The sequence below is a fragment of the Pneumocystis carinii genome (assembly GCF_001477545.1).
Source record: "Pneumocystis carinii B80 chromosome Unknown supercont1.4, whole genome shotgun sequence".
In the NCBI taxonomy this organism is placed as follows: Eukaryota; Fungi; Ascomycota; class Pneumocystomycetes; order Pneumocystales; family Pneumocystaceae; genus Pneumocystis; species Pneumocystis carinii.
Genome location: NW_017264716.1, coordinates 418275 through 433805, shown reverse-complemented (window position 1 = coordinate 433805; position 15531 = coordinate 418275). Strand labels below are relative to the sequence as shown.

General features: G+C 28.2%; 9 protein-coding genes across 9 annotated transcripts; 4 read left to right on the top strand and 5 right to left on the bottom strand.

Annotated features, from left to right (window-relative positions):
• Positions 1-81: 81 nt before the first annotated feature.
• On the top strand, positions 82-1249 carry T552_01065 (hypothetical protein; the record flags this gene model as incomplete). The annotated part of the gene is made up of 4 exons (XM_018369658.1): positions 82-487; positions 540-628; positions 672-816; positions 864-1249. The coding sequence occupies 4 exons, from the start codon at positions 82-84 to the stop codon at positions 1247-1249; spliced, it is 1026 nt and encodes a 341-aa protein (XP_018226848.1).
• A 555-nt stretch (positions 1250-1804) lies between these two features.
• Positions 1805-2373, top strand: T552_01064 (hypothetical protein; the record flags this gene model as incomplete). Its single annotated transcript, XM_018369657.1, has 3 exons — positions 1805-1917; positions 1968-2055; positions 2095-2373. 3 exons carry the CDS (start codon positions 1805-1807, stop codon positions 2371-2373), a joined length of 480 nt encoding a protein of 159 aa, XP_018226847.1.
• A 244-nt stretch (positions 2374-2617) lies between these two features.
• T552_01063 (40S ribosomal protein S23) lies at positions 2618-3300 on the top strand. The gene is made up of 4 exons (XM_018369656.1): positions 2618-2728; positions 2792-3013; positions 3063-3112; positions 3163-3300. Exons 1-4 carry the CDS (start codon positions 2664-2666, stop codon positions 3255-3257), a joined length of 432 nt encoding a protein of 143 aa, XP_018226846.1. The 5' UTR covers positions 2618-2663; the 3' UTR covers positions 3258-3300.
• A 391-nt stretch (positions 3301-3691) lies between these two features.
• On the bottom strand, positions 3692-5197 carry T552_01062 (hypothetical protein). The gene is made up of 6 exons (XM_018369655.1): positions 5154-5197; positions 5042-5095; positions 4663-4992; positions 4429-4617; positions 4252-4379; positions 3692-4203 (listed from the first exon to the last, which is right to left on the bottom strand). Exons 3-6 carry the CDS (start codon positions 4876-4878, stop codon positions 3735-3737), a joined length of 1002 nt encoding a protein of 333 aa, XP_018226845.1. The 5' UTR covers positions 4879-4992; positions 5042-5095; positions 5154-5197; the 3' UTR covers positions 3692-3734.
• Positions 5198-5606: 409 nt separating this feature from the next.
• On the top strand, positions 5607-7020 carry T552_01061 (hypothetical protein). Its single transcript, XM_018369654.1, has 9 exons — positions 5607-5684; positions 5731-5798; positions 5845-6013; positions 6060-6147; positions 6192-6307; positions 6352-6562; positions 6605-6734; positions 6777-6861; positions 6908-7020. Exons 1-9 carry the CDS (start codon positions 5653-5655, stop codon positions 6975-6977), a joined length of 969 nt encoding a protein of 322 aa, XP_018226844.1. The 5' UTR covers positions 5607-5652; the 3' UTR covers positions 6978-7020.
• A 5-nt stretch (positions 7021-7025) lies between these two features.
• On the bottom strand, positions 7026-7541 carry T552_01060 (hypothetical protein). The gene is made up of 2 exons (XM_018369653.1): positions 7393-7541; positions 7026-7346 (listed from the first exon to the last, which is right to left on the bottom strand). The coding sequence occupies exons 1-2, from the start codon at positions 7495-7497 to the stop codon at positions 7071-7073; spliced, it is 381 nt and encodes a 126-aa protein (XP_018226843.1). The 5' UTR covers positions 7498-7541; the 3' UTR covers positions 7026-7070.
• A 51-nt stretch (positions 7542-7592) lies between these two features.
• Positions 7593-9262, bottom strand: T552_01059 (hypothetical protein). The gene is made up of 5 exons (XM_018369652.1): positions 9212-9262; positions 8690-9158; positions 8394-8644; positions 8222-8341; positions 7593-8179 (listed from the first exon to the last, which is right to left on the bottom strand). Exons 1-5 carry the CDS (start codon positions 9218-9220, stop codon positions 7676-7678), a joined length of 1353 nt encoding a protein of 450 aa, XP_018226842.1. The 5' UTR covers positions 9221-9262; the 3' UTR covers positions 7593-7675.
• A 300-nt stretch (positions 9263-9562) lies between these two features.
• T552_01058 (hypothetical protein) lies at positions 9563-11394 on the bottom strand. Its single transcript, XM_018369651.1, has 6 exons — positions 11291-11394; positions 11135-11239; positions 10684-11079; positions 9899-10641; positions 9749-9856; positions 9563-9704 (listed from the first exon to the last, which is right to left on the bottom strand). Exons 1-6 carry the CDS (start codon positions 11346-11348, stop codon positions 9606-9608), a joined length of 1509 nt encoding a protein of 502 aa, XP_018226841.1. The 5' UTR covers positions 11349-11394; the 3' UTR covers positions 9563-9605.
• Positions 11395-11597: 203 nt separating this feature from the next.
• Positions 11598-14805, bottom strand: T552_01057 (hypothetical protein). Its single transcript, XM_018369650.1, has 6 exons — positions 13618-14805; positions 13449-13562; positions 12950-13401; positions 12332-12906; positions 12007-12286; positions 11598-11957 (listed from the first exon to the last, which is right to left on the bottom strand). Exons 1-6 carry the CDS (start codon positions 14757-14759, stop codon positions 11638-11640), a joined length of 2883 nt encoding a protein of 960 aa, XP_018226840.1. The 5' UTR covers positions 14760-14805; the 3' UTR covers positions 11598-11637.
• Positions 14806-15531: the final 726 nt, after the last annotated feature.

Genomic DNA, 15531 nt, shown 5'->3' with positions numbered 1-15531 from the left:
CAAAAGTAAAATATTCATATGTTATTTTTCATTACTTAAATCGATAATAATAATAATAATAATCATTCTACCCTGTCAAAAATGAAACATCTTCGTCATATACAAACGCTTTCTGGTCATGTCGACCGTGTATGGAATCTTTCTCCACATCCAACGCTTCCTCTATTAGCTTCAGCATCATCGGATAAAACAGTCAAGATTTGGTCAACACAGAATGGGAAATGTATAGCAACATTAGAAGGAGGTCATCAACGAAGCATTCGATCAGTTTCTTGGAAACCACAAACCAAGGGAGATATCATTTTAGCAACAGCTAGTTTTGATGGAACAGTAGGCATTTGGGAACCTGATTATGAAAATAAATCAGAATGGGAGTGCATGGCAACGCTAGAAGGACATGAAAGTGAAGTTAAAAGCGTTAATTGGTCATCAGATGGAGGACTAATTGCAACATGTTCTCGAGATAAAAGTATATGGATATGGGAAGGTTATATAATAAATCATCATCACTGATACACATTATTCATCAATTTTTACAGCGGAAGAAGAAAACGAATTTGATTGTTTATCTGTGCTTCAAGAACATACTCAAGATGTAAAAATGGTCTTATGGCATCCTAAAGAAGAAGTCTTAAATTTATATATAATGCTTCTATTAATTTATTCATCAGAGATTGGCATCAGCATCTTATGATAATACAATTAAACTATGGAAAGATAACCAAGATGATTGGGCGTGCTATGCAAACATAACCGGGCATAACAGTACAGTTTGGTGTATTGATTTTGAAAAAGGATCATTTGACCCAAGACTTGGTATATCTAACATGTAACAAAAATCCTATAATCTAAATATACAATAGTTTCTTCATCTGATGATCAAACGATAAAAATATGGAAACGAGAACCCAGCACTCATGATTATTCGAATATCGCATCTATTCTTGTGCCTTTTGAAGAAACCTGGGTTGAACAAACGACTTTACCTAAAGTACATACAGGTGCAATTTATTCAGTTTCATGGAGTGGAATATCAGGAAGAATTGTTTCTAGTGGATCAGATGGAAATTTAGTTGTTTACGAAGAAGATAAAGAAGGGTGGACTGTTCATGCTATACAAAACAATGCACATGATGTATACGAACTGAATTGTTCAATATTCTGCAATGTTTTAGATTCCGAATATATTTATACTTGCGGTGATGATGGAAACATAAATGTATGGCAATTAGAATCTACAAATACATAATAGCATATTACAAAGAAATCATGTATAATTAACCGGTTTTTATTACATTCTATATCACTGTTTTATATGCATTTCTCAAAAATCGAATTAATCATACATATTGTTTAAAATATACCTTTTTTCATGATTTAATCAAGTTTATTCTTTATATAATGAAGATATTACAGAAAAATGACATACAAATTCATTTAATATTTTTTCAAAAATATGAGAATGAAATATATAAAAAACAAAATACATTGAATACATAACATTAACATTTCAAGTCAACTAAATTCTTATAATTAAAAAATATAAAATTTAAAAAGAACAGATATTTCAATATTTGGCAAAATTGATCATAAGAATAACCTTTAAATTTAACAATTTATCTTTTCAAGGTACAGAGTACATATCTATATGTTTTATATATAAATTAAATATAAATTGAATATATTTTTAGAAAAGGTTTACAATAAAAATAACATTTGCTAAATATCAGAAAATTATTGCCTCACACTTTTACAAACTATCATATAAATTTGTGATATAACAATAGATCAATATAATTAATATATGGGAGATTCACCTATAGATATAGGACTAAAAGACGACTTTGATGAAAAGCTACTTAGCATTGAAATTTTAGATGTATTAACACATCTTAAGGAACGAATACAAAATTTAATGTATGTATCTGAATATATCTTTTAAAATATAAACAATTTAACATATTAAGTGACAAACAAACATATCTTAATGAATATTTATCAAAAGAAAAAGAAGACTTTAGAAAAATTTCAGAATATAAAGATATTATATCAAATGTAAGACAATTTTCTAGAAAAATATATAAAATGGTCTAGATTCAAGCTATACCAAGATACATTGATAAGACAAAATATTTAAGACATAATGTCAAGTTTTTTAGCGAAAAAATAGAACATTTATCTGAATTATCTAAACAGATATATAATAAACGACAAGATTTATCAGAGCAATGGAAAGCTATTAAAAAAATAGAACAAGAAAAAGATATAACAAAGTTTTTAGCACAAAAATCAAATAAAGACAATTCAACACCTGTCATTATTACATTAAAAAGAGATGTATCAAAAGTCAAAGATGCCTATATTGAAGAATAATTTAAAGAAAAATACAACAAAAAATAAAGAATTCATACATAATATTTACATGTTAATCGTTTCTTTAATAATAATCAACTCATAGATGATCTAATAGCGACTTAAAAAAATATTAAAAAAAATAAAAAAATACAAGAAAAACATAAACAATATATAAAAAGCATCAAACTAATAGGCAAATCACTGCGTTTAGCTTATAAAATCAGAATATTGGATTAAGGGTTAGGTCTATCCAGACAGTCACACCACGATAAAGACTTAGTTTTTTATCAACTATCTTTAAAAAAAATATGGGAAAACCTCAAGGATTAAACGCAGCTAGAAAGCTAAGAACACACCGTCGTAAAGAACGATGGTATTATTATTTTTAGTCCTACATTTTAGTGGGATTCTTGTATTTTTAATAATTTTTAATTAGGTCAGATCAAGAATTTAAAAAAAGATTATTAGGAGCATTATATAAATCATCACCATTTCAAGGAAGTTCCCATGCAAAGGGAATTGTATTGGAAAAAGTAGGAGTAGAAGCAAAACAGCCAAATTCCGCTATTCGTAAGTGTGTACGTTGCCAATTAATTAAAAATGGCAAGAAAATAACAGCATTTGTACCAAATGATGGTTGTTTGAATTTTTTGGATGAGTACAAGACCTAAAATATGTATAAATATTACCTTATTAAAATTGCATAGAAATGATGAAGTATTGATTGCAGGTTTTGGAAGAAAAGGAAAAGCCAAAGGTAGTTATTTAGATTAGAAAAAGTGTTTTTTAAATAAGAATAATCTGTAGGTGATATTCCTGGTGTTAGATTTAAGATCGTCAAAGTGTCAGGTGTATCGCTTTTGGCATTATGGAAAGAAAAAAAAGAAAAGCCACGCTCATAAGACTATATATTAGAATAAGATGTAAAGTTTATGTATTTAGTATTTTTGTTGTATTGGACTTAAATATAATTATTGTAAAAGTGCGAGATAAATAAAATCGATATTCGTATATAGTGTATAATGAGTTATAATTGTCTTTATATCCTTTTTTTTCGAGTTATTTGTGCTTGTATATTTTGTAGAGATGTGTATTATTAGTGTATCTTGTTAGTTTTTAATAGCATAGCCAAAAAACAAGAAAGATAGCTTTTATAATAATATTTTTCCAATTTTTAATGATGAAATTGAGAAAAAAGAGCATAATTTTTATCTCAAAAGTTCAAACCCATCAAATCAATAAACAAATTCATAGAGAACCCAGATATTTAATTATAGAAATGCACAAAATTCATAAATCTAAATTGAAGTTAATTCTTAACATAAATTAGTAATAAATATATAAATATAACAAGATATAAAGAGATGAAAAAGATATGATTAATATGTTTTCCAATGTGATACCAAAATATCGCTAGTTGTTTCATCACCTAGTAAGATTTCTATGGCATAAAATCCAACAACCATAAAAGCAGTTAACCAGCGCCATATTAATACAGATCCCATTTGAATACCAAATATTAATGCATCATGACCATGAAGAGAAAAATGCTGCAAAAGCAAATGAGTATATACAGCAATTAAAACACAAGGTGAAAAAGATATTAAAATATTCATGATTCGTGAGGTAGGCTCTTTATCATCTAAAGAAGGAACATGTTCAACACCTCGATAAACACTCCGTACAGCAGGAACAATAAAAGTAGCAGAATAAAGAACAATTAAACGGTAAACAAGTGATGTAATAATACTCGGTGTAATAGTAGAAGTAATTGCCTTTAAAAAGAATACAGTACGCCATAATGCCTTAGGTATTTTAAAAGCAATTGAAGATACAATGGTCGTATAACTATAAATATAAATATATATAAATAACCCCATAATTAAAAGGCTTTACCTTTCCATAATAATAGGAGGAAATGGCAAACCCGATCCATTCCTACCTATGTTTTTTTCTTTCAACATATCTCCAGATGGCTGAAGATCACTACATATCATATACACAGAATACACCAAGTAAGCAAACTATTTACACGTTTTAGTCCTATTTTAAACATTTTATAATCAATAGTACCAAAAGTGATCCTTCAACCACATTTCCTCTCCCTGTATGAATACTAAATAAGCAGATAAATATAGCACATGTCAAGAGAACACCTATTAACGTCGCATTTTGCACAGTTACAACAAGTGATGTATATATTTGATAAAGAAAATAAAATGAGGCAGAAAAAATCCCTCCTGATCCTGAAAGAAGAAAAATCTTTACATATTATTTTACTTTTTCAAAAATTCTCCATAAATTTACCATCCACATATCAGAATAATTATTTACAACCCATCTAACAAATTGTCCAAGTGCCTGAATAACTAATAATGATGTAAATCCCTCCAATAATGTAAAAATAGGCGTAGATCGTGTCAAAAGACCCAACCATACACTCGTTGAAAATCGTATAAAAGAAGAAGGTAATAATTCTTCAGAAATAGTATCAAGAAAATATATCATTAATGATGGTACCATTAGAAATTGACTCAGCGTAATAATTTGAACAAATGGCCTGATTTTTGGGCTCTTTTTTAAAATTGAAAAAAAACATATAAAAAAATACAGCAATTCAAGTGAAAGTGTATATGCCTTTAATATAATCATCAATTCTTAATATGATCTTTGCCATTTAGCATACCAATCCGCAAGTACGTCCTCCAACATCAAATGACAAAGGAATGGACAAAATAAGCTGGCGATTCATTAGAAACATAAAATAACTCCTTATCCTAATGGTTTTAAAGGGTTACCTGTGCAAATGAAACTGCTGACAAGAATATCTTTAGACAAAAATAAATAAAGCCCATTTCTGTCAAAAATAAGCCTCAGAACCCCAGAAAAAAAGCAAATACCTATATTCCCGGCGAAATTTTAACAATATTAAGTGTTTTTTTCACAAAAAATGACGGTTTTAATGAATAACGGCAGCGTCAATTTTTTATAAAAATCTTGACGTCCGAGCAGGTAACGATCAAACGTAAAGTTTTTTGGATATAAAAATAAGGGGATTTTGAGGGGGAAAAAACGAGAAAAACAGCGAAAAAACCTCATTTTTGAAATATTTGCATAGGAAAACAGGTATTTAAGTTTTTTCAGGGCAAAAATTGGCTTATTTTTGACAGATTTTGAGTAAATTTAAGAGCAAGTTATATCGCCTCTTCTGCTCCATATTTCTGCACCAAATTGCATAGAATAACACTGCAGATATTAAGGACTAGGAGTATTTAGTTATTTGTTAAAAAAGTCCGGATGTCTTGCAAGAAAATTGGAACACATAATGGGTATTTATGAAGAAATGGTTTTATAGGAATCAGGGTTAATTTGCAGGACATTTCATGCAGATGATTGCCTTGCTATTTATATGTTGAAGCTTCTTCCAGAATTTAAAAATTCGGGTTTTTTTGAGGGAATTTTTGGGTCAATATATATTAATTATTATAGAAATTATAAGATCTAGAGATCCAGAGATACTTGAAACATGTGATATAATAGTAGATGTTCAAGGAAAATATGATGGAATAAAATATTTTGATCATCACCAAAAATATTTTAATGAAACATTTTCAGAAAATTTTAAGACTAAACTTAGTAGTTGTGGCTTAATTTTTAAGTATATATATATATATTTGTTATTATATAGCTAAAGAGATATATAGACATTTTGGAAAGCGTATAATTTCAGAAAGGCTAGCATTAGATATGAATCATCCACATGTAGATATTCTTTATGTTAAATTATATGAGGTTAGTAAGAAAAAAGATAATTAGAAGAAAAATAACGATTACAGTCTTTTTTAGAAGCACTTGATGCTAATGATAATGGGATTAGTCCATATCCGCAAAATATAAGACCTTTATTTAAAACACAACTTGATCTATCTTCATTAGTTGCAAATTTTAATCCGTTAAAAGATTAAATATATATATATATTTCTGATTTTTATGTAGAAGATGGAATCAGCCTTCGGATGATAGCATTTTATTTGATTTGTTCTTAAAAGCAAGTGAGTTTATTGGATCGATCTTCCTAGATCAATTAGATTATTATGGAAGAGCATGGATTGTAGCACGCGAATTAATCCTTGATGCTTTTAAAAAGCGATTTAATTATGATTCTGAAGGAAGAATTGTTGTTTTTGATGAATTTTTGCCATGGAAGGTTTATAATATTGGTAAATTGTTTTTATATTTAAATAAATAGTCGCATTTGGCACAAATTGAACATGAATTTAACGCAAACGGTCAAGTTCTTTATGCATTATATACAGATGGGAAAGATTGGAGAGTACATGCAGTTCCAGTAACACCTGATAGTTTTACAAGTAGAAAAAGTATATATTTTGATAATTATAAAAAAGTATTAATTATATTAGATTTGCCTGAAAAATGGAGAGGACTAAGAGATAAAATACTAAGTATGGAGTGTAATATAGATGATTGTATTTTTGTACATGCAAGGTAAAAATAATTATCATTGTATTAATGATAATTTATTATTAACAAGTGGATTTATCGGAGGAAACAAAACGAAGGAAGGAGCACTTCAAATGGCAAAAAAAGCGCTTATTCTTTAAATCTTATATATACACGGTAATCTTTAAGCAATTATGTAGAATTCTATGTAAAATTTTCTTATATTTATAAATTAATATATATAATCACATATATCATTTGTTATAAGCATATTTTCCCCATATTTTGCTTTGCTTTTGTGAATATTCCTGTTTTGCTTTTAACGGTGTATAACTCCATAAAAACCGTATAATCCATAATATCCTTAAACTAAAACAAGAATAAAATGCAGTAATTAAAGTATTATAAGTGAAAAAAGTTTTAGATGTCTGTAAGAATATTTCAAAATCATCATAATGATTGATATAAATAAAAAGATAGTAAAAAAAAGAGACAACAGTTCCAATAAAAATGAATTTTATGTATGTTTTCTAGACAATATAAATACATATAAATAAAAATAAAAAACAAACAAACCCTCAAAAACCAAGAGCCAGTTGCTATGCTGCATGCTATACCAAACGAACCTACAATGGAAGAGTAATATGAAATTTTTCCTAAATTTAAAATATTAATAATCATTATTTCAAGAGCCCAAAGCACTGAAATAACTTCATTCCAAGTTAATTTATGCCGACTAACTATTCTTAATGCACGTATAATTAATGGTTCATCATCAAGCCTTAAAGCAGGAGAAAAAATAGTTTCCAATCCAGTTGGCTGCTAAACAATTTATTAATAAAAATAATTTTAAAATTATTTAGCTTTCCTCAGGTGCAAAAAACCGCTGAGATGCAATTTTATCATCAGCATCTTTTTGATCAGTTTTAAATATATTAGATTTTGACCGTAAGAAATAATTTTCTTTTTGAGAGTTAAAACTTCTATTTTGCTGCTGAACATTACTATACATAGACGTTTTAGGTGGCAATGGCAATTTTATCCCCTTAGGAAAGCCAAATGACAGATTATTATGTAAAGAGGTATTTCCAATATCTATTTTAAACGGTGTTACTTCAGGAGGATCCAATTGCATAAAATCATCACACGAATCCACATCATGTTGACATTGTTCCGGTCTAGATTTATTTGAAAGAGGAACTGATAAATTTCTATCATTGTCAATTGATTTTCTTTCAACCATTTTAGATTCGGTGTTGAGTTTTTGTTTAGAATTAACAGACAATCCTCTAGAATTAGAATCATATAAACTAATTAAGGCAGGCGGAATAAAATAGATACATTTAAATATCAATACCAAATGCTAAATCATCAGAAAAATGCAATTAATACTTAACAATCATACAATTATAGAAACAAAAAAGAGTGCAAGACTAATCCCCGAATAAATAGTAGCATCTGATATTCGTTCAGATAATATAAATTCAGCAATAGCACGAATAATATGAATAAATATTTGACATATCTATATCATAATTAATAATAAAATATAAAATATAAATAAAAATAAATAATACATAGTAATAGCTTTTACCATAAACACGGTGATATGATCTTGAATTTTGAGAAACCCATGTATAATCCCATAAAATAACAAAAATGCCCCAAAATATTAATCTTCTAATGAAAAGTTTATAAAGAAATAAACATGTACCAAAAGATACATTTTGATCAAATAATGTAACTATGCACTCCGAAAAATTATGTGTACTCAAAAACGGTATTGTCTGATAAGTATTTTTTAAAAAAACACTTGGAATGAAGAAACCTATTATCATCAAAAAAAAAACATGTAAAAATTTCAAAAATTAACCTAAAATATAATACAACATAACTAAAATAGTAAAAATCCACCATCCTAAACCACGAAAACCCCATATGAAAAGCCTAGCCCATAAAAAAAGGCGAGATTGACTATGTTTTAAACTAAACATTTTTTTACTATTTAAAAGCCATCCCCCAAGTGTCATAGATTTAGCAATATAGTTCTTCTTTGCCAGATGCTCCTGTATATGAGGAAAACAAAGATCACACACCATAGGATACCGTTCTTCTAAAAACTCCCGATATGATGGCAATGCAGACAAATAAACATCATAATCAGGATCCTCTTCAGAAGGCAAATACGATGCCAATGCGTTAACAATAAATAAATGGTTTTTCATACAAGTTTGACAAAATGGCGATAATTCTGTCTGATTTATTGGTAATGTTGTATAACGTATATTTAAATCATCATTCTTATTTGCCACATAGAAAGGAACATCCTCTATATTTCCCTTCTATAATATCCATATGTTAATGACAATATTGTATCATATTTTTAAGAATTTACATTATCCATATAGTTTTTTGCCTGACAAACAAAACAAACCCATTCTCTCAGATTTTTTACTTGTTTTTTAGAAAAAGAAGAATTGCAATAAAAGCATCTTATTTTGTGAGTATGTTCCCTTATTTTGAAGGGAAAAAAACCCATTATTTATACATTTATTTTCAATTTTAAATATTGGTTGTTTTATCCCACCGAAATATTATATAATTCAACAAAAGAATATGTTTCTTTAAAACACCTATGAAGCATGAAAACCAGTAGTTTATAATAAAAAAATATATAATTTATTTTTTTATTATAAATATTAGATTTATACCGAATTTTATATGTTGAAAAATATTTATGTAATAATTAAAATAAATGAATTTGTAATTTTTAGAGCCTTAATAATTTGTTATGCATCATATTCTCCATTTTCAAACTTATCAAAATCATAAAATTTAACTTGAATTTCTTTGCCTCCAAATAATCTACCATTTAAAGCATTAACGGCCTAAAAATGTTAAATATTAAAGAATAATTTATACAAGAAAAAACCCTCAATGCACTAATAGTATCAGTAAAAAGAACGAATACCCTTACAATGTCACTAGCCAAAGTGGTATTCATATTTTTATATATAAAACATCGCTCAACTTTTCCATACTTGAAAAATTATTAAATATACAAGTATAAAAAAATACATACACTTTTATTGCATTCATCACCTATTTCTTGAGACAATTCATCATCCACAGTTTCCAATTCGGAAACATTTGTAAGCAAAATAACTTTACTCAATTTTCCAAATTTTCCAGTTTTTTCAGGTTGATTTTTGTTTATAATTGAGCCAATATTTTTACGATCTTTTGATTGTTTAACAATCAAAGGATTAACTATCCCATCATTGGATGCACCTAATCCTTTGCCTTTTTCCCATCCATATTTTTTCATTAATCTTTCAGCAAACTTCTTTTGACCTGGCATATTAGAATTACTTTGAAATCCTGAAGATTCTGGAGTCTTTGAATTTTCAGAATCTATAGAGGAAGTCATAGATTCAGATGAATTAGTCGTTTTTATATCGTACATCTGAGGCTCTCGAGTAATAGTCGTTTTATTGAAAGTTTGAAGATGTTGCTTATCATAAGACATTTCCAAAGGATTATTCAAAGCCTTATGAGACTGATCCACAAAAACAGGATCCTCTGATGAACTCGAAGGAAGAAAAGACTGTTTAGGTGTATCTATTTCATATGTAGGCTCAGTTGAATAACTTGATCGATAATCGGCTTCAACATTTTTATTTTGTGACATTGCAACCCGTCTAGCATATGCCTCTTCAGCTGTTTCATCCAATGAAATAGTAGTAACAGGCTCTGCTGTTTGAGAAAATTCAATTACATTAGATGAATGAGAAGGAGAATAATTTGCAGGTGGTGCAAATTGTTCTATTTCAAAATTAAAAAAAAAACCCAAAAATATTAAAATACCCATATTTTTATATTCTACTGTATCCTTTTCTCTAGATTTTCTTTCTTGCTTATTTTTCCAATCAATCATCTCTTGAACCGATTCATCACTCTTTTTATATTCTTCATAATCATTTGGTTTAAAAGGATCATATGAATCATCCCAAGATAATACAACGGTTTCTGAATCCTTCGTTTTCTTCTTTTTCTTTTTATTTTTTGCTATTTTACGACTTTCTGTCATATCATAAGATTCATTCAAATCTTCATCTTTATGACTCCAATAATCCAATGAACTTATATTATGAAAAACCGGATGAGATTTTAAAGGTTCTGACGATAATGAAGCAGAAGATAGCGGCTTTTTTACATTTTTTTTAGCTTGTAAAGGTCGGCGAATAGGCTGAAATTGTAATGCTATTTTCACCCAAATTAACCAATAAAAACTTAAAAAAAACACTCAGATAGATACCCGCTGACGTCATACGTCGATGTTCATCAATTTCTTGCGATATCGTCCCTTTTTTTGCCTCTATTTGTTGCACAACATATGTTACCGGTTCTCGCTCAATAGACCCTTAAAATTAACGTAAAAAACTCGGGAAAAAAAGCCATATACTCAACAAACCTTTATTAATATCATCTTTACCATAAATATTTACATTTATCTTGCCATACAGCGACATTTGGCTTATAATTGATATTATATTTTTACTGAGGTTAAAATCAAAGGCCTCGATAATGAGTATTTTAAAAAATATAATAAATTAATTAATATTAAGAATAATTAGTCTAAAAATCTAATGTATATAAGATTAAAATATGAAAATATTAGAATCTATATAATGAAATTGATATATGTTTCATTATATATAAATTAAAATAATATAAAGCACATTCAAGGTGATATCAATGGTAATATTAGTAAAAATAGATGATAGGAGAAATTAATGAAAGATTTATTCCAAAAATCGACTATATATGTCTTTTCGAATCAAAAACAACACCATCATCTCGAACCAACAATATATGATTAGGGTCTTGTGGCATAATTTGAGGATGCAAAATACATTGTAAATCGATAAACATAGAGCTGTCTTCAGCGAAAAAAGTAGAGAACCGGAATGTTTTACATAGCTTTCCGTCAATCCATACAGTGTAAGATTGATTAATATTTTGACCAATAATTTGAATAATATTTACGGAAAGATATTTAACTTCTTTAATAACAGGTACAAGACCAACAGTAGTAGCATTAGACTTTGGAGATATATAAAAAGAAGATTCGACAGATGCTAAATAAAGATTAATAAGAAATAATTTAATTATAATTAGAAGTCATACAAATTCCTACAATATTCCATATAGCATTCTCTGTTACATTTTCGGTATTCTCAGAATTATTTTCTAAAGGATTTGACCCAGTTTTATCAATAGGTAAGTTTTGAAGAGGAATGGATCTCGGGACGAAAAATCTAATTTTATACGAAGAATTTTGAATTGTGGTATTATTTATGCCACTAGTTTGATGACAACCGTACTTTTGTATAAAATCGTGATATGAAAATAATTTATTATATAAATTATCTAATAAATCTCTTGAAGAAAGAAAAGTATCAGACGTCTAATTAATATTAGATATATTTCATAAAGAATCCTTGTTAGATACTTTATCATAATCAGAAAGCTTTACATCTGCTTCTTTGTCTACATATCGTGCAGTCTGCATAATAATATTCTCATCTTGGTATGTAAGATATATATCTGGTAAATTGGAGTTTTCAATATAGACTTGAAACGCTACTTTTTGTAGAGAATTAACAGGTTCATCAAGGTCATAAATATTTTTATGATCATTTTTTGAGTTTTCTTGCCCTTTAATAACTGTATTTCGGCCATCAACTCGACGAATAATTAAAGGAACAGTTATCAATCCTGTCGTTGAACATTGCAAAATAACAACTTGATTAAAGCGAATCAAAGTCATACTTTGATCTATAGTTTCACAAACATCTGGATTAAGAAACAAATCCAGAGACCAAATCAGAAAAGGTTCCCAAGCTTGGGAAGTTGCAGTTAGAATGATATTCTCAGAACCCATTTCCAATTGAGGATTCCCCAACCCTGATAAAACACTATTAGTTACAGAAGAATTTGAGCAAGATGTTCCAAGAAATCGAATACGATTCGTTTGAGCCTTAGATCGATTAAACAAAGCAATCATGCTTCCATGATAAATCAACACTATAAAATCATCAATACAAGAAAAAAAATATAAATTTCATACTATCATTATTCTTGCTACTAGTCTTTTTTTGAGAAGCCTTTGATATTATACATATTGGGGAAGATTGAAATTGAACAAAATTAAATTCCTTATTCTTTTTATGTAATTGTACTTTTAGGCATGTAGAACGTATTTTTTCCTTCCTATCAGGAATATACATAGATCTAAGGTTAATTTTTCCCCAAACAGGAGTTGTTTTACTAGGACCCGGCTTAAAAATAGTACCATCACTACAATAACAATCCATGGATGAAATATTAAAACTTTCTTCTACATCTAACAATAATGAAGTTGCATAAATGTCCATAAACGAATACATTCCAAATATATTCGTCCCATAGGTATTTTCTTTTTGAGTAGTTCCCGGATAAGAATTTAAAGGGATATCGGTTAAGCAACCTTCAAACCATTTGGAACCAAGAAGACGAAGGCATGGAGGAGGACAAAGATATCTTTAAGAAAAATATTAGGAAAAAAAAGCCATAAAATTTAAAGTTACCTTTTCTCAGTACCATAACTTTTCTGTGCTACTTTACTTGTATATATTACAATCGAATATCTATGTTTTTGATAGCCTGAAGGACCAAGAGAAATATAATCATTAACAATACATCTAGATTCAATATTAAGATCATAATATAACCTCATAATATATAAAAGTAACATACTGCAATATCGATTCAGATAAAGGAATATAGGACTTAATCAACGAGCTAATAGGCTTGCCTCGTCTTACAGCTAATGAATCATTCGTTTTCTTAATCGAATGCAACAAAACATTATTAGCATCCACTTTAAAACATTTATTACGTTGATCATTAAGATCAGGAGGCTGTCTATCAGAAGTGTAACTTCCCTTATCAACAACTCGATTGAAACAAAGATCTGTATTATGTTTTTTATATTGAGGACGTAAAGAATGATCATATTGAATATTTGTTAAATGTGGTAACTCCATTGGACTATTTAAGGATGAGTTATACTGTGTTGAACCAAACATCTCTGGTTGCATATGAAATGACGAAGACGCATTGCCACAAGATTGACTTGTCATATTATGAACATTAGATGGAGTCAAAGGGCTGTCATTATAAACTTTCATCAAATCGGATGTAAAAATATTTGGCATCGGCATTTTATACGTCGTATATTCATAATCCTTATCAGTAAATGTAGAACAATCTATCATATTGGGATCATTATAATTAGAAATTAAGCCAGGATATTCCGGAAACATCATATGCTGCATAGGAAATTCCGAACAAACAGGAGATTTATCATACGCATATTCTGGATATGCCCATGACGTAGATCCTAATGTCGTAGGTGTAGGCAAGCAATGTAAATAATCAAATGTATCCGATATAGGCAAAGATGAATTTGTTTCTGATTGAGATGTAATCGATTTCGAATATGAATATATATCTTGATTCCCATAAAGCATAGGATACGAATCTATTGAACTAGGCTTCATATGAGAACAATATATATTGGATGCATCTGAACATAAGGTTGGTGTATGTTTAATACTTTTATTTTTCGATGTTGCAGATAACGGATCTGTTGTACGTCCTGTAAATACATTTTCTGGTGTCTGCATAGAATCCTGACGACATGTTTGCATCTTATAATTAGATCGATCATCTCTAGGTGGTGATGGCAGTGCTACTCGCGTTATACTAGAAATATCACGTGGAATATAATCTTTGTCATAATCCAGTAAAACTGGCCCCGATTCCGATACATTTCCATACATATCACAAAATCCATGTACATATCCCTTCATATTTTTGCAATTAGGTGTATACATTTTCAAGTATATATATATAGACCAAATGTAAAATATAAAAAATATTACACAAAAAATCCCGGAAAAATATAACAATTATTTAATTAAACAATATTTATTCAGAAAACTCCTTATTCTTAAATATTATAAATTTATTCTTTTCTCAATCTTATCAAAAACGAGAATACCCTGAATTCTTTTACCATCTTATATTAATATTATTTATATTAATAATTATTATATACCTTCAGAAGAACCTGAAAGGCTCTTCTTATTAAATAAATAATTAGAGCTCGACTGACTTATCATAAGAAAGCGATCTCGCTTTTTTTTCTTTAAGCTTTTCTCTCCACTTGAAGATCTTTTTTTAACGGGAGGTGTCCCGTATATCTGCTAAAAAAGTATTAGAAGAAAAATATTTTTTATATTATATTCTTATTTTTTTATAGTAATTGGGGTTTATTACTAAACTTTTTTAAGAATTTAGTACTTTTATATATAATTTTAATTATTTTTTTAAAGCAAAATCTAATACAAACATGTATTATTAATAAATCGATAAACATAAGTCATCGTAATATATAAATGTAGAAAAAGTATGTAAAAAGATAAAAAGAATGATTAGGGATTAAAGAATGGCTGTTTATATTAATTAAATAAAGATATATATTACATAATTTATTTTTTTTAAGATTATATATTTAATATGAAGAATATTTTTTAATATCGAGAAAAAGAATGAAGAGACTAAAAAACAGAATAGGATTAGATAATGCCTTACTTTTCTTTTAAT

Coding starts and splice junctions, on each gene's coding strand:
- T552_01063 (XM_018369656.1), top strand. CDS start 2,664: ATGGGAAAACCTCAAGGATTAAACGCAGCTAGAAAGCTAAGAACACAC. Junction 3,014..3,062: donor TGTTTGAATTTTTTGGATGA/GTACAAGACCTA, acceptor AAAATTGCATAG/AAATGATGAAGTATTGATTG. Junction 3,113..3,162: donor AAGAAAAGGAAAAGCCAAAG/GTAGTTATTTAG, acceptor AATAATCTGTAG/GTGATATTCCTGGTGTTAGA.
- T552_01062 (XM_018369655.1), bottom strand. CDS start 4,878: ATGGTACCATCATTAATGATATATTTTCTTGATACTATTTCTGAAGAA. Junction 4,618..4,662: donor ATTATTCTGATATGTGGATG/GTAAATTTATGG, acceptor TAATATGTAAAG/ATTTTTCTTCTTTCAGGATC. Junction 4,204..4,251: donor CCTCCTATTATTATGGAAAG/GTAAAGCCTTTT, acceptor TTATATTTATAG/TTATACGACCATTGTATCTT.
- T552_01061 (XM_018369654.1), top strand. CDS start 5,653: ATGTCTTGCAAGAAAATTGGAACACATAATGG. Junction 5,685..5,730: donor AAAATTGGAACACATAATGG/GTATTTATGAAG, acceptor GTTAATTTGCAG/GACATTTCATGCAGATGATT. Junction 6,563..6,604: donor ATGAATTTTTGCCATGGAAG/GTTTATAATATT, acceptor TTAAATAAATAG/TCGCATTTGGCACAAATTGA.
- T552_01060 (XM_018369653.1), bottom strand. CDS start 7,497: ATGATTATTAATATTTTAAATTTAGGAAAAATTTCATATTACTCTTCC. Junction 7,347..7,392: donor CTGGCTCTTGGTTTTTGAGG/GTTTGTTTGTTT, acceptor TATATTGTCTAG/AAAACATACATAAAATTCAT.
- T552_01059 (XM_018369652.1), bottom strand. Junction 8,645..8,689: donor TATGTTGTATTATATTTTAG/GTTAATTTTTGA, acceptor TGATGATAATAG/GTTTCTTCATTCCAAGTGTT. Junction 8,180..8,221: donor TCTTTTTTGTTTCTATAATT/GTATGATTGTTA, acceptor CTGATGATTTAG/CATTTGGTATTGATATTTAA.
- T552_01058 (XM_018369651.1), bottom strand. CDS start 11,348: ATGTCGCTGTATGGCAAGATAAATGTAAATATTTATGGTAAAGATGAT. Junction 11,080..11,134: donor TCGACGTATGACGTCAGCGG/GTATCTATCTGA, acceptor GGGTGAAAATAG/CATTACAATTTCAGCCTATT. Junction 9,857..9,898: donor GTGATGAATGCAATAAAAGT/GTATGTATTTTT, acceptor TAATTTTTCAAG/TATGGAAAAGTTGAGCGATG.
- T552_01057 (XM_018369650.1), bottom strand. CDS start 14,759: ATGTATACACCTAATTGCAAAAATATGAAGGGATATGTACATGGATTT. Junction 12,287..12,331: donor AGCTTTCTGATTATGATAAA/GTATCTAACAAG, acceptor AATATTAATTAG/ACGTCTGATACTTTTCTTTC. Junction 11,958..12,006: donor ATGGAATATTGTAGGAATTT/GTATGACTTCTA, acceptor ATCTTTATTTAG/CATCTGTCGAATCTTCTTTT.